This window comes from Gopherus flavomarginatus, chromosome 5, assembly GCF_025201925.1.
Source record: "Gopherus flavomarginatus isolate rGopFla2 chromosome 5, rGopFla2.mat.asm, whole genome shotgun sequence".
NCBI lineage: Eukaryota > Metazoa > Chordata > Testudines > Testudinidae > Gopherus > Gopherus flavomarginatus.
In genome coordinates, this window is record NC_066621.1 from 19,211,022 (window position 1) to 19,236,365 (window position 25,344).

The 25,344-nt window shown below is 44.8% G+C and overlaps 1 protein-coding gene across 1 annotated transcript in view; it reads left to right on the plus strand.

The window, feature by feature from the left end:
- BLTP3A (bridge-like lipid transfer protein family member 3A) overlaps positions 1-25,344 on the plus strand; it is a 58,813-nt gene that overhangs the window by 16,919 nt on the left and 16,550 nt on the right. The window contains exons 2-13 of the mRNA XM_050953006.1: positions 11,159-11,321; positions 12,592-12,630; positions 14,389-14,480; positions 15,688-15,877; positions 16,434-16,574; positions 17,316-17,486; positions 19,515-19,692; positions 21,289-21,375; positions 22,057-22,221; positions 22,840-22,994; positions 23,928-24,063; positions 24,736-24,929. Of these exons, the coding sequence (XP_050808963.1) occupies positions 11,159-11,321; positions 12,592-12,630; positions 14,389-14,480; positions 15,688-15,877; positions 16,434-16,574; positions 17,316-17,486; positions 19,515-19,692; positions 21,289-21,375; positions 22,057-22,221; positions 22,840-22,994; positions 23,928-24,063; positions 24,736-24,929 (1,711 nt within the window). The remainder of the gene's footprint in view (positions 1-11,158; positions 11,322-12,591; positions 12,631-14,388; positions 14,481-15,687; positions 15,878-16,433; positions 16,575-17,315; positions 17,487-19,514; positions 19,693-21,288; positions 21,376-22,056; positions 22,222-22,839; positions 22,995-23,927; positions 24,064-24,735; positions 24,930-25,344) is intronic.

The following is a 25,344-nucleotide window of genomic DNA, read 5'->3' on the forward strand; positions in this document are numbered from 1 at the left end:
GGGAGGATTGACTGAAGACATTTACCCATAATCACCAGTGACAAATTTTTGGCCCCATCAGGCATTGGGATCTCAACCCAGAATTCCAATGGGCGGGGGAGACTGCGGGAATATGGGATAGCTACCCACAGTGCAATGCTCTGGAAGTTGACGCTAGCCTCGGTACATGGATGCAGACTGCCGAATTAATGTGCTTAGTGTGGCCGCGTGCACTCGACTTTATACAATCTGTTTCCAAAAATCGATTTCTGTAAAATTGGAATAATCTCATAGTGTAGACATAGCCTTATACAAGTCCAAATTAAATGCTAAAAGTAACTTGCTTATCCTTGTGGAGTAGCATGCACTAAGCACAGGACTAGAAGCCAGGAGCTCCTGGGTCATTTACCTAGCACTGACACTCACTCCTTGTATGACCTTGTCACTTTACCTTTCTCTTTTTTTCCTCATCTGTAAAATTGGGCTAATATTACTAGCCTGCCTGTCTGGGGTGCTGTGGATTAGTTAATGATTTGTAAATGAATATCACTGTGGAAGTGATAAGTATTATTAATAACTTGGTGCTTTCCATTTTCCAAAGAACTAATTGGTCTGATACGAATTGGTTTCATTTAATTCTAAATAGATTGATTAATTAGGTTAATGTGATATTGACTACAGTAATGTAAGTATTAGCATTAGATATATAATACTAATTAGCCAAATCTAATACTAATTAAGCATATTTCTCTTCCTTGTGCTCAGCCTGAAATCTCTAACTCTTGCATTGAGTGATACCATGTGTTCTTAGTGGACAGATTGCTGCAATGTTGTGCTGAAAGCCTGAGTTAGTAAAATGGTTTCTCTCCTCTGAATTGTGGTGTTAGTTCTTCCTCCTGTGTGTTGTAGTGCCTTTCACGTTACTGCTTTCCCCAACTTCAAAGGAGTTTTGGCTTCTGGCCTAGTTTTATTCCTTCCAAAACTAAGGTTAGTTCCCCACTCAGACACTCTCCCAAATTCATTGTATTTATTATATCTGAAGCTTCTGCTTCTGTTTTCCTGGAAAGTTTGTCTGTTTTTTACAATTATTGATGTTTTCCTCTACCAGCGGTGAACCTTCTTGCCAAGTGAGTGTGATTCTTGGCTCTAGAAATAGTGAGACTTAATATGAAGGAAATGTCCTATGTGTGAGAGATGTGATCATGAAAGAGTCTCCCCAGAGAAGTGTGGAAATCCCATTGTGTGGCACAAAGCATGACTAGACAAGACACTGGGGAATATGCTATGTAGGGTATAATCCCGCATTGTCCAGGGCATGACTGGATATGACTAAATTGATTTGTTCCATTTCTAACTTCTAGTATTCTCTATTTTGTCTGCTTATATACGTGTTTAAATGTTGTGTTTGTGTTTCAAATTAAGGAAGGATCTCTTGGTCCCTTCCCATAAGTTCACCACTGTTAACAGAAGAGCCTTTTCTTCTGCATCTCCTAACATCAAAAGCAGCTTCCCTTCAGCTCTCGGTCTCTCCATCTCTTTTCAGATCTCAGCTGAAAATTTACCCTGTTCCTTCTGTTATTCACACTTCAATATCTTCTCCATCTGCTACTCTGTAACAGTAGTAAGTGTTGTGGGTAATAATTATATACATCTGCCAATATATTATCCTATCCTGTAGCTATCTAAATTAAAATCAGGGGCATTTGTCATACAGTGTGTAACTAATCACTGCTCACATTTACCCATAGTTACAAAACTATTAATAGAAATAGATATATTTAGATGTAGATGCTAGTTATAGTTATAGAATAGCAATGGGAGAAGAAATTGAGATGAGAGGAGACTATAGAGATAGCAAGTGTATTTTCAGATGGCAGGACCTGCAGAGGAGAATGCTCTTGCACCAGCAGTGTCAAGATAATGGGAAGGGACCAAGAGCTGATGAGCAGAAGGAGATCAGAATTATGCTTTAAGACATCCCTCCTGATACTTTTTATCTAATCCTTCCTGCCTGCAGGTGAAATATTTGCTCAATTGTAGACAGTGCTGCATCTGCCAGACAATTACAAATGAGGATATTGATTTCTACATGTGTTAATGCTATAAGCTGGCTTTAGGCCAGCAATCAACTTTGGCTAAACTTTCTCTTGCAATAAGTAGGTTTGACATCTAGATGTACAAGGAGATTAATTGGATACTAGCTCTCTGAGTAATGAAATCCCCACCTTTGATATCCTTTTAAAGTTAATGATGAAAGAGCAAGGTTGATGCTCCTATTTTTTTCCCTGCCAAAAACCAGACAAAAAACTCTCTAAAGCAAATGAAAGCTAAACCATCAGGAGTTCAGAAACCACCAAAGGTATATTTTTTCCCAAAGAACTGTGCTCTTACAGCCCACATCCAAGTAAACTACTATAGCTTAAACAGGATTTTAAACCATATAGGCAGTGTTTTATCTGTTATCTTATCCTGCTAGTTTATCTTTAAAAACAGCTGCTCCGACAGGCCTCTTTTCTTCTCCACTTCAGAGCTTGGCATTGGGGTGTGGGAAAATCATGCCTAGAATATGGCATCCAGTTCTGGCACATGACTAGCAAAAACATGCTGCTGATTCAGAGACAATTCAGAAAACAGAGAGGTTTAAATGCTAAGAAAGGAGAGAGATAATTTAGGGTGGTCTGTGGGAGTATAATTAGAAGCAATGGGATGAAAGAGAAAATTTGCCAATAGTGGCATCTGTTCATTCTCACAAAGCCTTGTTGGAAGCCCCAGTACTTGAATTGGTTAAAGCTGGATTAGACAAAACACTAGAAAATAGATTGCAGGGAACAGTTCTGCATAGGTCACTGGGGCATGGACAAGACTAGACATCTATCTCTAGCTACTATGATCCTATGTCTCTGTTTCCTATTGCTATGACTAAGAAGACAATCGGAGTCTTTAGCCATTTGAAAGTTTTCTGTGGATACTGGGGACTGTGGTAGTGAATTTTAGCCAGTACCCCGTGTGACGCTGCACTCCATATGATTTTATGAAAATATGCTGATAACTGTGAATATAATGTAATTGGAATATGCTTCCTGCAGAAGGTCTCTTGTAAGGTATCATTACAAAGCTTATAATCTACTGAGTGTGGTCATCCTAATTTGTATAAATGTATCATTCTTATATCTGAAACTAAAAATATGAAATACAACTCTGAGGTCCTATTGTAATTATGCAGAGTGTGGACCATTAATGGTGGCTTGGAATCTTGATGGCTCCCATTAACCAGGACGATTGACTATAGATGGCTCTGTTTACTTGCAAGGCTTCCTGTGAGTCAGGCCAGGAAGAATGAGGGCTTGGGGTCTCACAGGACATGTAACCATGTCACCTGTTACTGTAATCTATCTTAAACCTGGGGCTTTACCATTTAGAAGAAGGGGTGGGACCCAAAAAGACAAAAGATTCCTGCCTTGTGCCAAAGCTATATAAGGAGGTAGAACAGAACAAAGGGGGCTGCAGTTATGAGAAATCTCCTAGCTACCACCTGAGCTGGAACAAGGACTGTACCCGAGGAAAGGATCGGGCCCAGACTAGAAAGGAGTCTAGTCTGTGAAAGAAGCTTATTGGAACATCTCTGAGGGTGAGATTTTATGTGTAACCAGTTTCTTAATGTATTACGCTTAGACTTGCGTGTTTTATTTTATTCTACTTGGTAAGTTACTTTGTTCTGTCTGTTATTACTTGGAACCACTTAAATCCTACTTTTTATATTTAATGAAATAACTTTTTACTTATTAATTAACCCAGAGCAAGTAATTAATTCCTGGGGAGAGCAAACAGCTGTGCATATCTCGATCAGTGTTATAGAAGGCGGACAATTTGAGTTTACCATGTATAAGCTTTATACAGAGTAAAGCAGATTTATTTGGGGTTTGGACCCCATTGAGAACTGGGTATCTGGGTGCTGGAGGCAGGTACACTTCTTAAGCTGTTTTCAGTTAAGCCTGCAGCTTTTGGGGGATGTGATTCAGACCTGGGTCTGTTTGCAGCAGGCTAGCTTGTCTGGCTCAACAAGACAGGGTACTGAAGTCACAAGCTGCCAGGGAAAACGGGCTCAGAGGTAGTCTCAGCACATCAGGTGGCAGTCCCAAGGGGGTCTCTGTGACCCAAACCATCACACCCTGCAATCAAATTTGGACTTGTCTTGACTAGGTGATGTTTGAGAGGATGAAATGGTATCGGTCACTGAGAGAGAGAGCCAGTATGTGTGTATGAGTTGCTGTTGCTGATCCTGTTCCTGGCAGGCCCAGGAAGAGTGTTGTTCTTTGAATGTACTGGCTAATGCTGCATGTTCTCTATTAAAGAGCTTTGGAACAAGAGAAATGGAAATAGTCCATGCAGTCAATTTTCTTAACAGCCACAAACTATTTCCATTCACTTTTATCCAAGCCAGCAATGCATGCTGCCAAAAATCATACTGCCATTCAGCATGAATGGAGAGAGTCTGCCAGCAAACTTTGTTTAAAATCCTATCCGCAGTCATTGGACTTTTCTTCTGCTGAGATTGATCAAAGTATTTCCTTTGAAGCTGCTGGGAAGACTAGGCATCTTTCTGAATTCCCTGCGGCTGTACTGCCATGCACCGCCCTGCTTATGACATTTTGAATTTGAAAATTATTTCATCTGAGGATCTCAAAGCCCTTTACAAAGAATTCCTTTATCCTTGAGTATCAGAGGGGTAGCCGTGTTAGTCTGGATCTTTATCCAACGAAGTGGGTATTCACCCACGAAAGCTCATGCTTCTATATGTCTGTTTATCCTTGAGACAGCCCTGTGAGGTAGGTGTGGTAACTTGGTTTTACAGATGGGCAAACTGATGCATAGAGAAGTGCTTTGCCCAGTGCTTGTGCTGGTAATAGAACCCAGGAGTTCTGACTGGAAATCCCCTGCTCCTCTAGACTGCACAGTTATATTTTGGTTTATTACTGTGACATCATCTTATACTACCTCTTGAGCAGTCTGAGATCTTTCCCTCCAAAGCCAGGCACAGTTTTTGGAATAGTGTTTTTTTAATTGCTGCATGTGGAATCCTCAGGTGTCCTTAGGTGTTCTCAGCTGCAGCAATCTGAAGATTGACTTAGATCCCCCCCCATCTGCCTCACTCTTGTCTTCCACCCACATTGATGTAATAGCTCTCACTTGCCGCTTGAACACTTGACAGGTTTATTGTGTGTTGTGAACCATGGAGCTGGCCACGGTGTATGGGGATATTGACTGATGCCAGGTAAAGCGCTATCTCCAGCTAATAAAGTTGTCGGGATCAGCTTGTTGGGGGATACTTGCTACACTTTCCCATTGGCCTGCCCTGGAGCTTAGAAACCAGTGTGAGGGCACGTGGTCTCATTGGGTACATCTACATGGCAAACAGAAACCCGTGGCAGTGAGTCTCAGAGCCCAGGCCTACGAACTTAAGCTCATGCTACTGCCCTTAAAATAGCTGTGTAGACATTGTGGCTTGGGCTGTGAAACCCTCCCTAAGCTTCCGAACCCGAGCTCCAGTCCAAACTCGAATATCTACACAGCTGTATTTAATGCCATAGCACAAGCCCCATGAGCCCATGTCCGTTGCAATGGACCTGGTGCCATGGGTTTCTGCTTGCCATGTTAGACATACCCAGTGAGCTGAGGGTGCCTTAGATCTGCTTCAAAACTCCACTTTGTTTACATGGCAGTATGAGGTTTGGCTAAAGACATCATACTGACCTATCCTCTGTTCATGCAACTGTTTACGTTTCTGCCTTGTTCCTAAATCTTCCCCAAGCCCCCTTCCACAGGCACTGTAAATTAAAGTTTCATATTCATTTTGGCTGCTAACAGGGACTATTCCGTAGAGTCCGCAGCATTGGCTCTGGTAATCTTCATATCAGTTCAGCAGGACTTCTTGTGGCCCCTACACTTGTATTAAAAACCTGCTTTGTATTCATCTGGCTTTATTTAATATCTCTCTACATCAGTGAGTCAGTTTGAAGATTTCAGCTCTGCCTATGGCTGAGATGCTGATGATTGTCCAAAAAATTTATTCTGTGTCTGCAATATTCTGATACAACCAACAGTGCTGCATTAATGTACCAGTTGAGAGCAGCATGTCGCAACAGAGGAAGTATGCTAAGGACTAGACGTTGGGGAGAGCTGGTTTTCTGTTCCTTGCACCTCCCTGGGCCTCAGCCTCCTCATCTATAGAATGAGTCTATTTGTAAGTCTAATAAGTCAATGTCAAGTTAATGTCTGCAAAGTGCTCTTGGCGTTCTACTAGTCAGCGTGTGTTATACATTGTTCTCTCTGCCTGTTCACAGAAGGTATGACTCTGCTGCGGCTCTCAGTTAGAGGATTTGATCTGTTAGCTCAAGCCATAGAGGCTCATGCTTTATCTCTGGAGATCCCAGGCTCAGTCCCCAATGAGGAACTAGATGATAGGCATCGTGCTTTGAGATCTTTAGTTCTCTTTGTTTACAGATATGTAAGATCTCATTGTTTATGCTCCTCCAATGAACCTGTCACCTGTAGAATGTCACACATGCTGGAATATGTAATTTTACACATACCAGATTTTGCCATATAATAATTGAGAATTGTGTTGATTTTAGCTGGCTTCTCATGTGTGTTTTATATTAGGGTTGCCTCTGGTTTAATGAGGAAATACTTGTCTAAAGTAAACAGGATGGCCTCTCTGTGTGAGCCTGAGACAATGACAGGTGTGTTATGCTGTCATGTGATGGGAGACAAACAGTTTGATATACTAGCTTGTTAGGTCTGGAAAGGAGAGAACTTACATGGCAGGTTAAAGTCTGTAGAGGTCTCATACTGCAGTCCTCCCCTGCAGAAAGCATTACTGCAGAGAATGGTGTGGAAACACAAGCAGCAGGCAAGCTCGCAGCTGCTCAAGTCCCAGCCTCTCCTAAGAGGAGGAGAGTGTTTGTCTGCAGTGAAATGCATAACTACTTCTCTCCTCACTTCAGATTCTGCCCTGGCACAATGTTCACTTGGATAAATACATTGTTCTGGAGGAAATTCTGGATTGGCTGATAAGCAACTAATCCCAGCCAGTTTCCCAGTTCAACTCACACTCTTGTGGTGAGATTGATGAAACAGCACCAGAGCCTCTCTTCCCTCCACCTTCGCTATCCCCGCAGCTGCTGGCCCAGTTGCTCAGGACTGTCTTTGTGCCTTGCACAATGAAGCAGCACACGCGGCCAGGCCAGTGCAGGGAAAGGGGAGTGAGAGAACTGCAGCGTGTGACTAACCTGTGAATCTAATCCTGCTCTAGCTGACAATAGGGCCTTTCTTTTCCTCCACTTGCTGGGCCGCTGTGCAGAATTAGAATTAGCATGGAGCAATGTGTGAAATGGCTCTGGCTTGAGCAGTGAGTAAATCATCTGGCAGAAACACTCCATCCTTTCTAAATCCCTTGGTATTGTGGTGCTATGCAAGCTGCAGCCCTTCACTGGCTTCCCTTTAGTGCAGAGGGGGAACCATGTAGTCAGACATCACAGTGAGATACTCGCTAGGCAAATACAACTTCTGTGGTCATGATCCAGTCTATGGTAGGCTGCTGGCCTGTCTCCCAAGCCCGGGAAGGACTGATGCTCTGCCCAAAGTCTAGTTCTAGCCCAGGGGTCGGCAACCTACGGCACGCATGCCAAAAGTGGCACGCGAGCTGATTTTTGATGGCACAGGGGGCAGGCTGAGCCGCTCAGCCCACCACCTCTCTGGGGTTCCCGCTGCTGGCCCCTTGGAACCCCAGGCTGGCAGCGGGCTGTGAGCCCAGCTGACAGGAGCCGGCAGCCGAAACCCCAGAGCGGCGGTGGGCTGAGCCACTCAGCCCACCACCGCTCTGAGGTTTCCACCGCAGGCTTCTGTCAGCTGGGGTCCCACTGCCGGTCCCACTCAGCGCCCGCTGCTGGTCTGGGTGAAGGAACCTCAGGCTGGCAGTGGGCTGAGACACCAGCTGGCAGGAGCCGGCGGCCGAAACCCCAGAGCGGGGCGGGCAGAGATGCTTAGCCCACTGCCGAAACCCCAGAGCTGGGCGGGCTGACTCACTCAGCCCGCCGCCGCTCTGGGATTCTGGCTGCTGGCCCCTTGCTAGCCGGGGTCCCAGCTGCAGCCCCACTCACCTTGCTTCTGGTTGGAGTTCCAGCGCAGGCCCCCTGTCAGACTCCGGCCCTGCTCAGCCCTACCAGCCGCCAGAACCACTCACCTCAGCTGCCGATCTGGGGTTCCAGCCGGTTAACAACTGATCACTCAGAAGCCTATGTGCAGCTTAAAGTATCTAAATAGGTGCCACCAAACCCTGGAAAACTCAGCAAGGATCACACTAAACTAATAAGATCTGCGTTTTAATTTAATTTTAAATAAAGCTTCTGAAACATTTTGAAAACCTTGTTTACTTTACATATAACAGTAGTTTGGTTATATATTCTAGACTTAGAGAGAGACCTTCTAAAAAACATTAAAATGTATTACCGGCATGCGAAGCCTTAAATTAGAGTGTATACATGAAGATTTGGCACACCACTGCTGAAAGGTTGCCGACCCCTGTTCTAGCCCTTCTTTCAGGGCAGTTTATTATTCAAACCCAAAACTCATAAGTTAACACACAACCAAGCTATTTCCTTGACCAACACAGGTTGTAGGGGCCCAGAGACCTTTCCCCTTACATCTCTCGCACTGCCGCAAGAGCTGCCCTCCTTCCTCCAGCCTTCTCTTCAACTGGGCTCTTTCAGTCCTTCATAGGAGCTACCTAACCTCTCCCCAGCTGGGTCTGATAATCCCCTTTGCCAGGGCCAAAGACCTCTTCTTCAACAGGCTCTGCCTCCAAACAAGGCTGGCTGGCTGCATATTGAGGGACCTGGTTACAACATGGTCAAATCCTAACTTTCTCTTTTGCCATAGATGGGATTGTACCATAGTCCTGAAACACACCACATCTTTGGACTTTGCAGGGCTGACCTACGGCTCAGTAACACGATTAAAACATGGTTCAGTCTCATCTACACTGTGAGATTGAACCATGTTTTATTTGTGTCAAGGGACATGTCTTTCAATATAGTTCTGTGGTCGTTGCAGCGTAGGTGGGACTTGGGGACTGGCTGGACCAAAGCCCTGGGAAACTTTAAGCTGCTCTCTGTTGACTTTATTCACAAACTTACTATCTGAATGAGAAATCTTGCAACCTTCTGAAGGAGCAGAGTCACCTAACTTCTTTCACTAACTCAGGAATTTATGTACATTTCCATTTCTGTTACCAAACTTCTGAATCCCCCTCCCCCCTGCCCCATCCCTGAACTACTCCTGGTGGGTCAGAGGAAACAGATTCGTCCAAGCGCAAGTGCCTGGCGAATTGCTGCTGTTGGGAACAAAGCTTTTCTGAACTCTTCCAGCGGGTGGCAGGAAAGGTGCATTTCATTCATATGAGAGAACCATTCCAAGATTTCTAACACAGCTGAATCCAGCCTGGCTGCTTTTTGTTTTCTTCCCTGTTTATGCACCAATATGTACCTGCCAAGTATCCCAGTTTTTGGCAGGGCCACCTCAGTTGGGAAGAAGAAAAATCCTGCATCCTGCTGCAATTTGTGATAATTCTGCTGATGCGGGGCTCTTGGCAGCTCACCATTACCTTCCTCTTAGATTGCCCTCACCTTTGCTTGCCCTAAGTCTCCTGAGTACACTTCCAAAAGGATCCTTGGTATTTCCAGTTCAGCTGAGTGCTTTCAGATTTGCCCCAGAATCCTTTGCACCACTCTTTTATGGCCTTAATCAAATTGTTCTCATCCATCAAATGTGTAGCACATCTGGAATTTGAAGACACCAGGGTGCATACAGCAGATCTGGAAATGGCAACGCCTCTTGGGAGGGGTAATTGAGACAGGAGAGATCAGCAGCTGATGGTAGCCAGAAGAAAAGCAGGGTGTGGCTGAGCTGGTCAGTGAGAAGCAGGGTGAAGGATTATGTTGGGTGCAGGCACACTGATGTTTCGCTGACCACGTATAACCCTGTTTCTTAGCTTGGGACACTGGTGAGCATGAATCAGCTTCACTAATGAGGGACAGGAATGGGTTTGGCTCTGAGACTAGTATTTAAAGAGATGGATAAAATAATTTATTTAAAATACTTTACTTCCCCTGACAATAATATGAGCAATCAATAAAACTGATCTAATCTATCTCCACCATTGATGCTATAAGTTCCTTAATATTGTTTTGCATGCTACTTATCTTGGGAAGTGAAACTATTGTCCAGTTGCATTTGTTTCTACTCAATTTCATTTTCTTTGTGCCCTAATGCAATTGCATTAATTTCTGGGTTTCCAGTGCTCTCTTCTGTTGTGATTTAAAACATTTAAAATGTCAAATTATATGGGCCTTAAAGACACTCACCAAGTTTCTTTGCTGATCTGCCACAGTACCCAGGGTTTAACTGTCAGCTAGCTATGATACCAAAATACTTGTCATCGCTTATATGGAGGATGCCTCGGGTGAAGACACTTTTAGGGGTGGCATTAACTCTGTCCTTTTCTATATAATCAAAACATCTGAAAGACAAGAAATTCCAAGTTACACCTAACAACCTTGTCTTCCCACCTATATTTTAAACTGTAATTTTCTCTTTTTCCCCCCTTTAGTTTTGGCTATGTTCTTGCAACTTCAGTTCAAGCTTAATTAAGATTTTTCTGTGGGGTGGGATGTCTGATCGTTTTGTGACCTCCCTCCCTCTTACGCTTTATTATTAAAAAAAAAAAAAAAAGAAAAGGAAATATTGGACCAAAACTGCTTCTCTCTCTTTCTTTCTCTCTCTCTCTCTCTTAGTGTTTATAGTGGGCCAATCTCCATGACGAATGTACGTATGTCTCTTTAGGGAACTGACCCAGTTGCCATTGAAGTCAATGGGAGTTGGTTCGGGAATCGGGGGTCAACTGGACGCTGCAAAACTGGCACGGCAGCTCACACAATGCACTATAGAAATGCAACGGTTTGCCCAGTGTGTGGTGTTATGGAGTCCCTATTATTCTCTCTCTCGTTCCCTGAGTGTGTGAGGTTCTTTGCAAACAAAGACCCTCAAAATAACCCTCCTCTACGAAGACACAGACACACTGGAAGTTGTTGTTATATTGCCTCTTAACTCTTCTTCTTCACAGGTTTACTAAGAATCTCTCTCCAGACAAAATCAACCTGAGCACACTGAAAGGTCAGGGGCAGCTGACCAACCTGGAACTGGATGAAGAGGTGCTGCAGAATGTGTTGGATCTGCCCACCTGGCTAGCGATCACCCGTGTCTACTGTAACAAGGCTTCCATCCGGGTGAGTTGAGATACCGCGCTAATGGTGTCCTCCAAACACAATGCAGCCCGCTTAATGTCAGTCTGCATTTGATGTTATCTGGGGCTTTTGATAATGGATGTCAGCTTTCTCAACTGGAAATGAAATTGTGGTAGCCGAGGCATATCCTGCCCCTTCCTCATTCTTTAATGCTGAAAGAGTGAAACAGCCATCCCAGGTTGCCCTGGCTGTTCATACAAACCGCCAAACTGGACTGAAACAGGAATGTAAAGTGTAAATAAACTCAGATTGAAATTCTTTGAAAACCTGCTTGTGCCATGAATTTCTGTGCAGTAACTGTTATTTAAAGGTCACATTTTCAGCAATGGAGACATCAGAAATAATGTACAAATTGGGTAAAAGCATGTGAAAAACGACTTGCTAGGCACCTTACAAGCCTCTGCACCCACAATTACCCAGCTTGCTAGTATAATTGCAGTAATTGCACATGCAGTCACAGCTGCACTTGTGCACAGAGAATGGGCCTCTTCATCTTGAAAATCTTGTTCCAAGTGCTTTTTGTCTCAGGAATTTTTCAGCTGACATTAAATGAGAAGTTGTTTGTTTGTTTAACCTCAGCTGATGTTAGACACAGTTACACTAAATTAATGGAAAAGCATTTAGCATATGGAAAAGACTTTCTGTTAAAGTGTGGTTCTGCTCTGCCAAATGACTGTAAAAATGGCTCCTTTTACTCATCTCAGCTGCTCCCTGTATGTATTCAGAGTTGGATCTGCTCAGTTTAGTAACAAGCATTAGTTCTTGCTCCTCCTAGAACTGCAGAGCAAACACAGGTCAGTGGGGGTAAATGGACTGTATTCAGGTTGAGCATAATCTACAGAACTGCAAAGTAAATTCCAGTTACAACGTGAATTAATTGATTGCAAACCTATTAAAGACAACAGAGTTGCTCATGCATAAGTGAAATCTGAATTTGGGCTGCAGAGAATATATTGCTGGTAATGATGCATGAAAAGGAAAAGACTCAGCCTGAAATACAAAAGCCAATCTGGGCTTACGCAGCAGGTCGTTTGAACACCTTTTCAGTTGTCTGTGGGAGCCCATTTGAGCTGGAGTCAGTGAAACACAGTGAACCTGTATTGTCACAGTGCTGTTTTTATGTGATCAACTCTGAGAGCACAGCAGGACTTGAAGTGAGTTAATCTCAGGGGGGCTCGACTGTGTCTCCCTGAAATTGTTCAAACCTATGCATACTGAGGCATCTTCTGCAACTCAAGCTCTGTTTTTACAGATCCAGTGGACGAAACTGAAGACGCACCCGATTTGTCTGGTAATATTTTGTTTTGGTCTTCTTCCTTCTTCGTAATAAATCTCAGCTAAGGGATTGTACCTGCAAAGGGACAATTGGTTCTTACTGCTAGAGGTGTTGAAGCTTTTGTGACATAACATCTCAGCTGCTGATCAAATCCAGCCCATTGCACAGAGGCTTCTCTAAGGTCATGTGAGATGTGAATGTTTTTCTTTACCACCCAGGTCTCATAGAAGTGTCTTTGTCTCTAAGGGTATGCCTACACTGCCAAAAATCCCCGCAGCAGCACGTCTCAGAGCCCGGATCAGTTAACTTGGGCTCATGCTACGGGGCTAAAAATAGCAGTGTATAGATGTTTCTGCTTGGACTGGAGCCGGGCTTTGACACCTGGTGAGGGGGCTAGAGCCCACACTCTGAGACCTACCCCCTGCGTTAGGTTTCATAGCCCAGCTCCAGGGAGGGAGTGTCTGCAGCGGTATTTTTAATGCTGTAGCATGAGCCCCATGAGCTTGACTCCGTTGACCCATGCTCTGATACTGGCTGCCATGGGGTTTATGGTTGTTGGGTTTTTTTGCATTGTAGATGTACCCTAAGGCCTTTCTTAGGTTGCTGAGCTGTCCTATGGTCTACTGTTGGATAGCCCTAGGGAAGAGTACAAATTCCTGGGATATGGTGAGACTTGCCCAGATGACATTCCCACTGGCCCCAGGGTGCTAAACTTGGTTTCAAGTGTATAATAGGAGTGTTCTCTACAAGTAGATGTGAAATCAGTGATAGATTTTTCTCAGTGGATCTCAAGGTACTTTGGAGACTGTGTACATTAGCACTGAAATGCAGCAACCTCTGAGACCTGGTCTACACTACAAAGTTAGGTAGATTTGTTTCGACCTATTTGTCTGTGTGTCTATGCTCTAATTTGTCTCCAGCTGATATAAGCACCTGTTGGTCACACAGTCAAATCACCTCCCCGAATGGCATAAAGCCATGGTTCACCTACTGAGGTCAATGTGCGAGCATAGATATTGTATGACCTGTAACAACCCTCACAGTCCTCCAGCAGCTGTCCCACAATGTTCCATTCTCTACAACAGTGACTGCTCTGGACAGAACTTTAAACTCCACTCTCAGAGACTGGAAGCCACACCCCACCTTGAAACCTCCCCATGGTTTTTTTAAATGCTTTTTTCTGATCTCCCAACTGGAGGGTGAACTAACAGTTCACCCTCATTGTGTGCAGTCGCCCAGCCACCTGTGCCAAGCTCTACACACTAGACATGCTCCTGCCTGGAGTAGAGAGGAAGTATTGGATCTCTGGGGCCTGTGGGAAGAAGAGGCTGCACAAACACAGCTACAGACAAGCTGTAGAAATGTAGACATCTGTGAGCAGATTGCACAGGGGCTGCAGGCAAAGGGGTATGACAGGGATCAGCAGCAGTGCTGCATGAGAGTGGAGGGCACCTGCCAGGTGCAGAGTTGAAATGGGGAGAAAGATAGATACTTTAGTCAAGGATGCTCAGCCAACCCCCTTACTTTTATGAAAAGCGCTCTGTGAAATTTTCAATGTCTATGCAGAGTAGATGGGACCTTGGTTTTTAAGGTCTCATTTGAAATATCCACCCACACACAGTGAATTCCCTGAGAATGATGGAAGGTGGAGTCCACCTTGTTGGTATTTGACCCAGCAGTTCCAGTGACCCCCTATGTATTTCAAACCTAGGGCCATAATGCTCAATCTTCAGTCTTAATATCATGCTTACTTCTTCCTTGCTGTGTTTGCAGTACCTGGATAAGGTGGAGGTGGAGATGCGAACCTGTGAAGAGCCTCGGCCACCCAATGGACAATCTCCCATTGCTCTCGCTGCAGGTCAAAGGTTGGCATCCACTAACTCTGCAGTTAGTTTTTTGACATTGTATTATCTGTGTTGGGCAGGCACCCCCAATTGTCCATTCTGAGCAGTGAAGGAGCCTTGCAATAAAAAAGAGGAATTGTTTTCTCCCAGCCTTTTTAATTGTGAGATAGGGACAGGGTTTGGCAGAAGTTTGTACAGCTGGCCAGGGTTGACCTAGACTAGATCCTTAAGAATGCCCAGCTCCTTTAAGCCATGCTCCCTAGAGGCTTTGCATTGCAGCTCCCACCTCCTATTAGGAAACAGTGGATAAGATTCCTTCACTGCAGCCCATCTCCCCATCCTTTCCTGCTCCTCTAGCAAAGTCTCTCTTTCCCACTTCCTGAACATCTTCATTGATTTCCCTCATCTTTGGCAGAGACCTAAATCTCCTTGCTTCCAAAGCTTCACTGAAATTCCTGCCTACCCTGCACCTGTGTTCTTCTCTGCTGGCTGTGCTCTGTCACATTTCCCAGCACCCCACCCAAGCTTCTCTCCTCACCACTCCTTTATCCTTGTCCTGACTCAGCTCCTGCTTTCATGTTGCCCCTCCAGGCCAGAAACAAGTAACATCCTCTCACAAAGCATTTCCCATGTTCACTCTGTACTGTATAGTGCCTGACTGGGCTGTTGAGCATTCATCTTTTTGGGAAGTCCGTTGACAGAGTTATGACACTTCAAACTCATTGAGGCTCTTGCAGAAGCTCTAACAGTTTCAACACATTCTGCCCATTGTACTGTGCTGTATACTCCTTCTTGGCTACGTTAACTATCATGTCTCTTCTGAATCGGCTAGCAGTGCTTGCTGGAGTGTGGTGTGTGACAGGAGTATTTCTGTCTCTGACCTTGGGAGTGAGAGGCAGACTCCAGGAGCTGATCATCAGCTTCCATGTGCACTGCATTCCCTTGCCCACCCCTTGCTCCATCATTTATTCTTCTTCCTGTGTCCCTGCCTACCATGGGGATGACTTTGAACACTCAGTTGTAACCATGGCTGAGGCTAGTCTATCAAATGGGGGGTGCCTTAGAGCACAGATGATGGCACTTCTCCTGGAGGTAGCCCATCTCTGTGAAGCCAGGCTGCTTCTGAACCTTTGGTCTCCTTTGTGACAGTTGTTTGTTACCACTGGGTCAGTCTGAACTGGGGCCCCTTTTAACAGAATGATGATTTTGAGGGTTCTTCTCTCTACAGCGAGTATGGCTTTGCTGAAAAAGTTGTGGAGGGAATGTTCATTGTTGTTAATTCCATCACCATCAAGATTCACTCCAAGGCCTTCCACGCCTCTTTTGAACTGTGGCAGCTCCAAGGATACAGCGTGAATCCCAACTGGCAGCAGAGCGACCTACGTTTCACCCGCATCACTGACACTCATAGAGGAGAGGTAAGACCCTCTCTGTATTGGCAGACGCAGCATACGGGGGTGTCACATTTAGGTCTCTTCCATAGTCCCTGAAGGGTCTGGCAGATTTGGGGCCATCGTTCATCTTCTCTGAATTCTCGCCTCATGGTCTCAGTATGGATGGCTATAAGGAACCTCAGTGACCTCTGCTTCACAGTCTAAAGCATCCACTGGGAAATGGAGTCGCTCTGAACACTTCCATAGCCAGTGGTCCCCTATCACACTTCTTCATAGCATCTCCTTACTGGGAGAATGAAAAACTGGAGAAACTGTGAGCTCCCTTACAATCAATACGTTTTCACTAGTCTCTGCTGTGATTGCACTGTAGAGGGAGGACTATATACTCCCAGGGCAGCTCCTCCATTTATTACTGGGATCCCAGAAGAAAGATAGTGTCTCTTCCTTCCCCTCTTCTAAGTCTGTTTCTCTTCTTGCCTATGCGCTGCTACCATGTAACATATCTATCGTTAAAGTCTTGAAGTTGGTGAAATCCTCAGCATTTTCCCATTTGTCTCCTGGTCTCTTTCTCTCTGGGTAGGTTTTGACATTTAAAGAGCTCACCTGGCAGACACTTCGGATAGAGGCAGATGCCACTGACAATGGTGATCAGGATCCCACTACCACTCCTCTGAGGCTCATTACCAATCAAGGCAGGATCCAAATTTCTCTCAAGAGAAGGGTGAGTATTGTCACTGATAGCAGGAATGATTTGCATGGTAAAGTCCTGATTGCATCTCCCTGATCAGGAATAACGTCCTTACTAAATGGAATTTCAGAACTGAGAAGAGGCACAGAGAGGGATAGTTATTCCTGTGTCTGGTGAAGGTACACATGCCTTCCCTTCTCAGTGTTTGTGTTTTTTCTCCACAAAAGCAGAGCCCTAGGTGCTGTATTGCTCTGTGGTTTCAGTGAGGTACACGCTGAGCTCTTATCTTGCATACTCAAAACAGCTCATTTCTTAGTTCAGGAATGCATGCAGCAGAGCAAGTGGGTGAATAATCCTCTGTCACATTCATGTAAAAGTGTGCTGTGTCCTCCTTTACTGAACACTTAAATCACTGCCAGGCTTAGTTGTACTATAAACAGGAGAAGGAGAAAGGTGATGAAGTGTCAATTAGAAAGAATAAACCTCCTGCATTTCCACTTCTTCCTTCAGTGCAGTTGGACACATGCCTCCTTAGATGGAGACGGATTTGTCTAGCCTGGCACTCAGTTGAGACAACAGATCCCTCTGAATAATATTGGGGTACCCTGGACACCTGTCAGTCAGATGAATGGCCTCCCTCTCCCTATTTTCACTCATATGACTTCTAAAGTGGCACATTTTGCAGCTGCTACAGTCCACAATTCCCCTGAAGAATAAATGTGTAAGGTTAAAATTGTTATGTTAAACTCCCTGCTTTCTCTTTGGCTGGCTTAGACCAAAGATTGCAACGTGGTGGCATCTAAGCTGATGTTCCTCCTTGACGACTTGCTGTGGGTGCTGACAGACTCTCAGCTGAAAGCCATGATGAAGTATGCAGAATCCTTGAGTGAAGCCATGGAGAAATCTGCCCAGCAGAGGAAGAGTATGGCACCAGAACCTGCCCTGGTAAGTAGCCATCACCCAAGCACGGGCATTCTGGGAAAAGGGAAGAGACATGGAAAAGGCAGCATGGATTCTCTGTATACACATACAAATGGGTCCCTGCTGCCAAGTGGTCTCTCTGATGATGGGAAGAGGTAGGAAAGCTGTAATCTGTGCAGCTTCCCAAAAGTCCTGTCAACACTCCTTATGGGTCTGAGCACTGGGAGAAGTTTAAAAGCTTAGCTGATGCAAGGTTAGGCACACATGGATATGGAGTCACCACTGGGAGAAAAACATGACCTAAAGGCACTGCACCCAACACCAAAAAGCACCAGTGAATATTTTTAAATGGTCATGGGCTAGAATTGTTCTGTGGAAAAAGATGGAAAATTCTGTGATCCTCTAGGCCAGCGGTTCTCAAACTTCATTGCACTGTGACCCCCTTCTGACAACTAAAATTACTACACAACTCAAGGATGTGGGGGACTGAAGCCTGAGCTTGCAGAACCCCGCCACCCCAGGCAGAGGACTAAAGCTCAAGCCCAGGGGCTTCAGTCCCAGGCAAGGGGCCTGTAACCTGAGCCCGCCGCCCAGGGCTTTAGCTTCAACCCTGGGTGGTGGGACTTGGGCTTTGACCCTGGGCAGTGGGGCTTAGGCTCCAGCCCCAGGTCCCAGCAAGTTTAACACCAGTCCTGGCGACCCCATTAAAATGAGGTCATGACCCGCTTTTGGGTCACATCCCACAGTTTTGAGAACTCTGCTCTAGGCAGGACTATCACAAGGTGTCAAGGATCCATAGATTTTGTTTTGGTAATAGCAGATAATGAATATATCCTGGAAGTAATCTCTTTAGCCTCTGCTAGGTAGTTCCTGTCTCCTACTTTCGTTCTGAAAATAAAAATACATAGGGAGCACTCCAACCTTGTAAAAAAATTATCATGATCTAGGGTGTTCAGGGAAGAACACGATCATGCCATTTCAGGATCATTATATTTTCTCCCAGTATCCTGTGAGGGGACTCCCAGTGCTCAGAGATGTTTGTATTGTTCGTTTGCAGCACACAGAGCTTACTGGTATTTCAGAACCTCTAGCCAGCTGTTCCTCACACCCTCCTTCTACATGCATCTGATGAAGTGGGTATTCACCCACGAAAGCTCATGCTCCAATACGTCAGTTAGTCTATAAGGTGCCATAGGACTCCTTGCTGCTTTTACAGATCCAGACTAACACGGCTACCCCTCTGATACTTGACCTCCTTCTAGCGTTAGCCCTTGAACTTCTCCCCCTTACCCTCACAAATGTTTTTTTTAAAGAAGTTTTGCAAAATGCTCAGCAAAGTTAAATAACAGAGAGATGTTTAAATAACTGCTGTAGAGGGAAAGTGAAATTAAGGGGAACAAGACAAAGGATGAAAGATGTTTTCAGCGGAGATTTGCAAAGAGCCAGAGAGCATGAGGTGAGAAAAGGGATGTTTCTCCAGATAGCAGGAACTGCAGGAGAGATGGTTTTGCAAACAGTGCAGCGAGATAAGGCTAAGAGGAGTTTAAATAATAATGCTAATATTGCCCTTTTCATCCATAGGTTTGAAAGCATTTTCCAAAGATAAGTGAGCATCATTAGTCTCATTTTAGAGACTGGGAAACTGAGGCATGGAGCCTTTCCAAGGTCACACAGCAGAGCTTAAAACATAACACAGATCTCTTGATTCCCTGTTTTATACCCTGTTCACTGGACCTTGCTGCCTCCACTGATTATAAATCAATTGATGTCACTGCAATAGAATTAAGCTTTACCCAGTCTATGTCTGCAGAAACAGAAGCTCAAGATCAAATTGCTAATCCATAAGTTCTAGTTGTTCAGTTATGTTTGGCTCTTTCCTTTTACATGCAGTGTTACAACCACTGGTCAAAGGCCTTTCATTTGGGGAGCACTGTTCAGGCTCTTCCACGGTGGAGTGTAAACATAGGCTGTTTTCAGTGCACTAGAATCTGCTTCCCTGTTTTCCTTTGATGATGTACTGGTACCTGCAGAACATGTTTCTGTGTATTCTAGACTCCACCACCTGCTCCGAGTGCCCACCAGTCCTGGTCCCAGACATTTGGAGGCAGTCTGAATGCAAGCAGCATCAGCCAGTACTTTGAGAAGTATGACATGAAAGAGTCCTCCTACCACCTATTCATCTCCCGTCTGGACCTGCACATCTGTGATGACAGCCACAGCCGGGAGTCAGGTACCTGACCAAGAGCAGCACTAGGGAGAGCCTGGAGGAGAAAGAAATTAACCAGATCGTGGGGGTACTTCTTTTTCACGTGTGCACATTCATGTAATTCTGCACTTCTTAGTTCAGTGTTAGCACATCTCAGTGAGGCAAGTGTTAATGACTCAGCCTTTGTGGGGTGACACTGTGCTGAGTACCAGGAAACTTGCATGTGTGGTGCAGCTTCCTAGGAGAAGGAGTGGAAGTCCTCTCACTGGCTTGGACAAAGCATTAGAGAATATGCAATAGGGAACAATCTGTCACCGACCGAAGAGGTAGATTAGATGGTCTAATAGCTCATCTCACTTGGTCAGTATGGGATTGTTTCTTACCATTTATTTTCTGGTAATTTAGCTAGCCTAGTTTTAAATGGGCTAGGCAATGGGGCTTCCCCACTTCCCTTGCAAGACCATTCCCCAGTCTCGCAGATCTCTCTGCCAGGAGTGCTTTCCCAGTAATTCAGTTTAAAATTGGCCTTTCCTGATTTTAATCCCATTCCTCCTAGTTTATCCCAGTGGAAACATACTGCATGATTCCTTCTCCTCCCTGTTTGAAGTAGCATGTGCCCCTCTTCCAGTCCTGTGCTCACCTTGCAATCTTGGTTGTCCCTTAGCCAAGCTCTAGATATTTATTTCTATAAATCTCTCCTCATAATTCAATGCCCTCTGATTATTACTGTTGCTTTTCTCTGAACTTGCTCCAGTTTGTCTCCTTTTCTTGTTGCTGAGTTACCTGGAACTACAGTACACACAGTATTCCAGCTGGACTTTCATCAGAGCCATATAGAGAGAACAGGCTGGTAATAAACCCTGTGATTTTAAAGCCTCAGCATAGGCAGCCCAAAGCTGCTTTGTCCTCTTTATTTTGTTACCATATTGTTGGTTATAGTGTGAGAACCATAACTGCCAGGGGTGCTCTGCAGTTTTGTGTGTGGTGCACTAGTTTTCTTGATGGCAGTAATGGTTAGTCAGTTTCATTCCATTGTCTGTCTGTTTCCTGGCCTAGATGATCATGGGAGATGGTGCCAAACCTAAAAGGAGGTATAATGATTGCAGCATCTTACCTTAAAGTGGTATCCTTCTATATAGCCCCTTTCATGCCATGGGATCCCAAAATACTTTGGAAACTGTACCATATATATACAGGGATTACTCACACAACACAGAAATGCAGTCACCTCTGGAATGGAATGTGGCAACTAATCAGCAGTGCTTACCAGCCATTCAGGGCAGCACATGGAGAACACCATTTTTTATAGGCAACTGAAACCTCAGAGGAATTTTAGAGAGAGAGAGAACATAGTGACTGTAATTAGAATTTAGCCGTGGCCCCAGGGTTGGCATCTTCTGGTATAAAAAGGGCTGTGGGATTCTTTATTGAGCAGGATTTTATGTCTCATGTAAAAGAAGGTTCCAGTACCACTTGCAGTACAGTGCCCCCTAACACCGAAGTGAGATGCTGGCACAGTAGTGACTCAAGGAGTTATGCAAAGTTGCTCCGAATTCCCCTCAGTTAGGACTTGGCTTGCACAGCTGATACGCAGAGGTTCTTTATTTTGTCTTCCCACAGACTCCTCAAAGCACGGGGTGATGGGAGGTGCAATGCAGCTCACGTTCAGGAGAATGGCTTTTGACTATTATCCCTTCCATTGGACAGGTGAGAGGAGTTTGTTCTTTCCTCATTCGTGAAGAGGATAAAAAGAGAGATTATGAGGAAATGTGTTGCTGCAAGACTGGGGGTTGAAGCAGACTGTGAGGAAGGTTGTGCAGAGAGGTCTTGTGACTTGAGTCCTCTTTACAGGGCTAATCCAATTCACTTTTTTGTTGGTGAATGGCACCCTTAGCCCTCAGGAGAAAAGGAGCCAGGCTACGAGGAAGGGAACACTGTGCCCTCTGTCATAAAGTCATAAGGTTAAACCCTTGGATCCCCCACCTTTCCCGATGCCTAAGCTCTGGATCTGGTTCCTATATGAGCCTGGTCAGCTTGAAAGGGCTTCAGTGTAAGGGATGAGGCCCAGGAGGAACCCAGTAGCACTTGTGTGTAACTCAGGACCCCTCACAGTGGAAAAGGTGGTGGTCTTACAGGGGAGAAATGGCACCTGCAAAGAAATTTTTGCATCTGGAACCCTCGCAGGCATGGGCAGCTGTGTTGTGAGGAAGCGTGCATTGTTTAACAGGGAGTCATCCGGCCATGCAGTCCTTTATGCGTCAGTGGTGGTCCTAGTTGGAGGAGAGCATTTAAAAGGTGCACCTGTGAGTCGGGGTGCTAAGGGATCGGGTGCTGATCCAAACCGCAAGAACCTCCTCTGAAAAGCCACCTTGTTTATTTGTTCTGCAGGAGACACCTGCAAACATTGGGTGAAGTACTGTGAAACCATGGAGACTCGGGGACAGTGGGCAAAGAAGCTGGTGAATGAATTTCAAAGCAAGATGGAGAAGCACTGTGTAGAAATGGACACTGGATCCACCAAGACTCCAGGGTCTCCCTTCAAAAAACAACCAGGTAGCACTGTTGGATTATCTTGGGGGTTTTCTTTCAGTTGCCTCCACTTTACAAAAGAGATTAACAGACTTACTTACTAGTGATTTGGGCAAAAGATAGTTATCCCTACCACAGGGACTACTTCCTCTTATTAAAAAAAAAAAAAACTTGTACAGTGCAGCAATGAGTTATCAGTACAAAAATCTGTGGCACATGAAAAATTGCAAATACAGAGACAGAGTAAAATACAATGAACTTAATATCCAAATGAGTAACACATGGACTACTGGACAGATTGCGGTATTCATTTTCATAGCTAGTCCAGGAAACCCCTCTATGTTTGAATGTATATGAAGCTGTCTGAGTGCCACAGAATCCTTGAGTCCTTGCTGCAGAATTTAGGTTGATTTTGCCACAGAATACACAGATCTTTGACTGTATTCTTTCCTCATAAAGCCCTAAGCTTTCATTACTTACTTTTGCCCATTTGTATCCAACTCTGGGTCCATTATTTCTAACCAATAAACACATATGCCTACTAAAGACCACTTGTGGGTTTGGTGTTTAACAGCTTCAACTGATTGCTAAAGAGATGAATTAAATTGTGGCTGATGTGATTTTAAACTTTTCCCCCCCCAGACATTTTGTCCAGTCCTCACAAAAGCCCCCCAGAGAAAGGCTGCCCCCAAACACGTGCACCTCCTGCAAGCTTACCGCAGCTTCGGCACCCTTCGTGGAACCGTCTCCGATCCAGCTGCGTGGTAGTCCGAGTGGATGACTTGGACATTCATCAGGTGGGGAGGAGGCTCTCATACATTGTTGAAATTGCAATCTTAGTTTTGGAACAAAATATTTCATTTGATACCATGTTAAACCACAAAGCACAAAAAACCTAGTGTGCAGCCAGAGCCAAACAAGGCTCCGTAGCTGCAGCAGTCACCAGTCCTGGCAGGTCTCTCTTAGATACTGCTTATATCTTCTGAACCAGACAGGGGCTCAAAAGAACCCCAAAACTCAAAGCAAATTGCAGCCAAAACTGCTGTTTCTGTTGAAGTTCACACTACAAAGCTGGGGCGGCTTTCCCTCCACACCTTAATCAACCCCTAGCCCAGCTTTGAGCAAATGATGTTTTATGTATTTGAGAAATTAGTGAGCATGGGTGGGGGTTTCTTGGTAAGTGTCTTCACTGATAGCAACATAAGAATTGCCAGGCTGGATCAGACCCAAGATCTGTCTAGTCCAGAATCCTGTTTCTGACAGTATGATCAATACCAGATGCTTCAGAAAACTTTATGCACTCTGTCTCTCACACCCCTCCTGTAAACCCTGCAGAGTTTCGAGAGAGTGAGATGGATTCTGTTCTGCCGTGTTGGTCTTGGGATCTGAGAGAGACAAGGTGGGTGAGGCAGTGCTTTTATTGGACCAACTTCTGTCCCTTCAACCAACAGAAGTTGGTCCACTAAAAGATACTACTTCACCCACCTGGTCTCTCCCAATAGAATTGTCCATTAACTTCTGATTGCCACATCTTGTATTGGTGGTGATGCAGGAGGCATAAAAATTCAAAGCTTCCTGCTGGATTTTCAGATCCCGGTTTGAGTTGGAGGTGCTTGCATTTGATGCAGGAATGAATTTTTGAGAGAGGATGAATATGGGAAACAGTGATGCTATATGAACAGTTACTTTTCTAACTGACTGCAGTGCAACTACTTATCTTTGTTGTTCAGGTTTCCACAGCTGGTCAGCAGAGTAAGAAACCTTCCACCTTGCTTTCCTGCAGCAGGAAATCCCTTCCAGACCAGGTCTCTGCAATTCATATCGAGTTCACAGAGTACTACTTCCCAGACAATCAGGCATTTCCAGGTAATGCAATAAGGTTAGCACCTCACTTGGCGTACTTCCTAAGGAACCAACCCATCTTTAATGCTCCTGATACATAATCACCTTACAGCTAGTAGGGAGTCAGTTTTTCTGCATCTCTGTTCTTGTTTAGTCTCCTGATGTTCCTCTCTCTCTGTATATGTTGATTTTTTGCACTCTTCTGGAATCCTGGGTAAATTCCCCCTAGGAGGGAGGATTAAATTTATGTGACAATAATTTGCCCACATGCTTACTGAAAATATACCCCAGTTTCTGTCTGTTCAAGTCTTGGGGTTCTGGTTCTTTCTTTTGCACTAGTGCAGGAATCAGGAGAATCTGAGTTCTGTTCCTGGATCTACCACTCACTCACTGTGTGAACTTGGCTAAGTCACTTTGCCTTTGTGCCTCAGTTTCTTCCTCTGATATAAGAATCCATCTCACAGGGGTGTTGTGCAGCTTAATTCATGTCCTTAAAGCACTTTAAGATCCTTGAATATGAGACAACCTTACCAGTGCACAGTATTACAGTAGTGTATGGTCTCTTCCCCTGCCACCCTAATGTTCTCAGACTGTGGTGAATACTGAATGCTTTCTCCAAAGGCTTTAGCTAGTCATGCTCAAACCACTTCAGCTTCTTTGAGTCACCATTAATTGTCCCTTTCTCATCCTTTCCAGTTCCAGGCCCAAACCTGTACCTGCAGCTGAATGGCCTAATGTTTACTCTGGACGCAGCGAGCATGCTCTGGGCGAATCTCTTCTTCCTAGATCTCTATCGCAGCCTGGAGCAGTTCAAAGCCATTTACAAGCTGGAGGACTCGAGAAAGCGGGATGAGCATGTTGATGTCCGACTGGATGGCTTTAGGCTGAAGGTACCATTCACTTCCTTCCTGCCCTAGTCTGCAGTGGTTTCCTGCTCTCTTTCTTGAAGATAAAATAGTGAGAGACCAAGGTACAATGGCAGCCCAGAATGAGAGGAAAATGAAAACTCCACCTTTCTAGACTGGCCCCTACTGCTGTTAATTTCTATTTGTGATCTGTGGATGGAAGAACACATGCTTAGAGCCAGCCTGGAGTGAGCAGGAAAGTTGATGCTTAAGAGGCGAGATGCATGGCTAAAGGGTGTAGTATGTTGAGTCTTTCTCCTCTAGGTTGCCAATTCAAAGACAGCTAAAGCAGTAGTAATTGAAAGTTGTTGCTGTCTGATGGCTGTTTGGCCTATATAAATGAGTTGGCAAGTCTCACACCAGTGCCCAGTGGACAAATGTCCACAGTACTGTTTTCCTA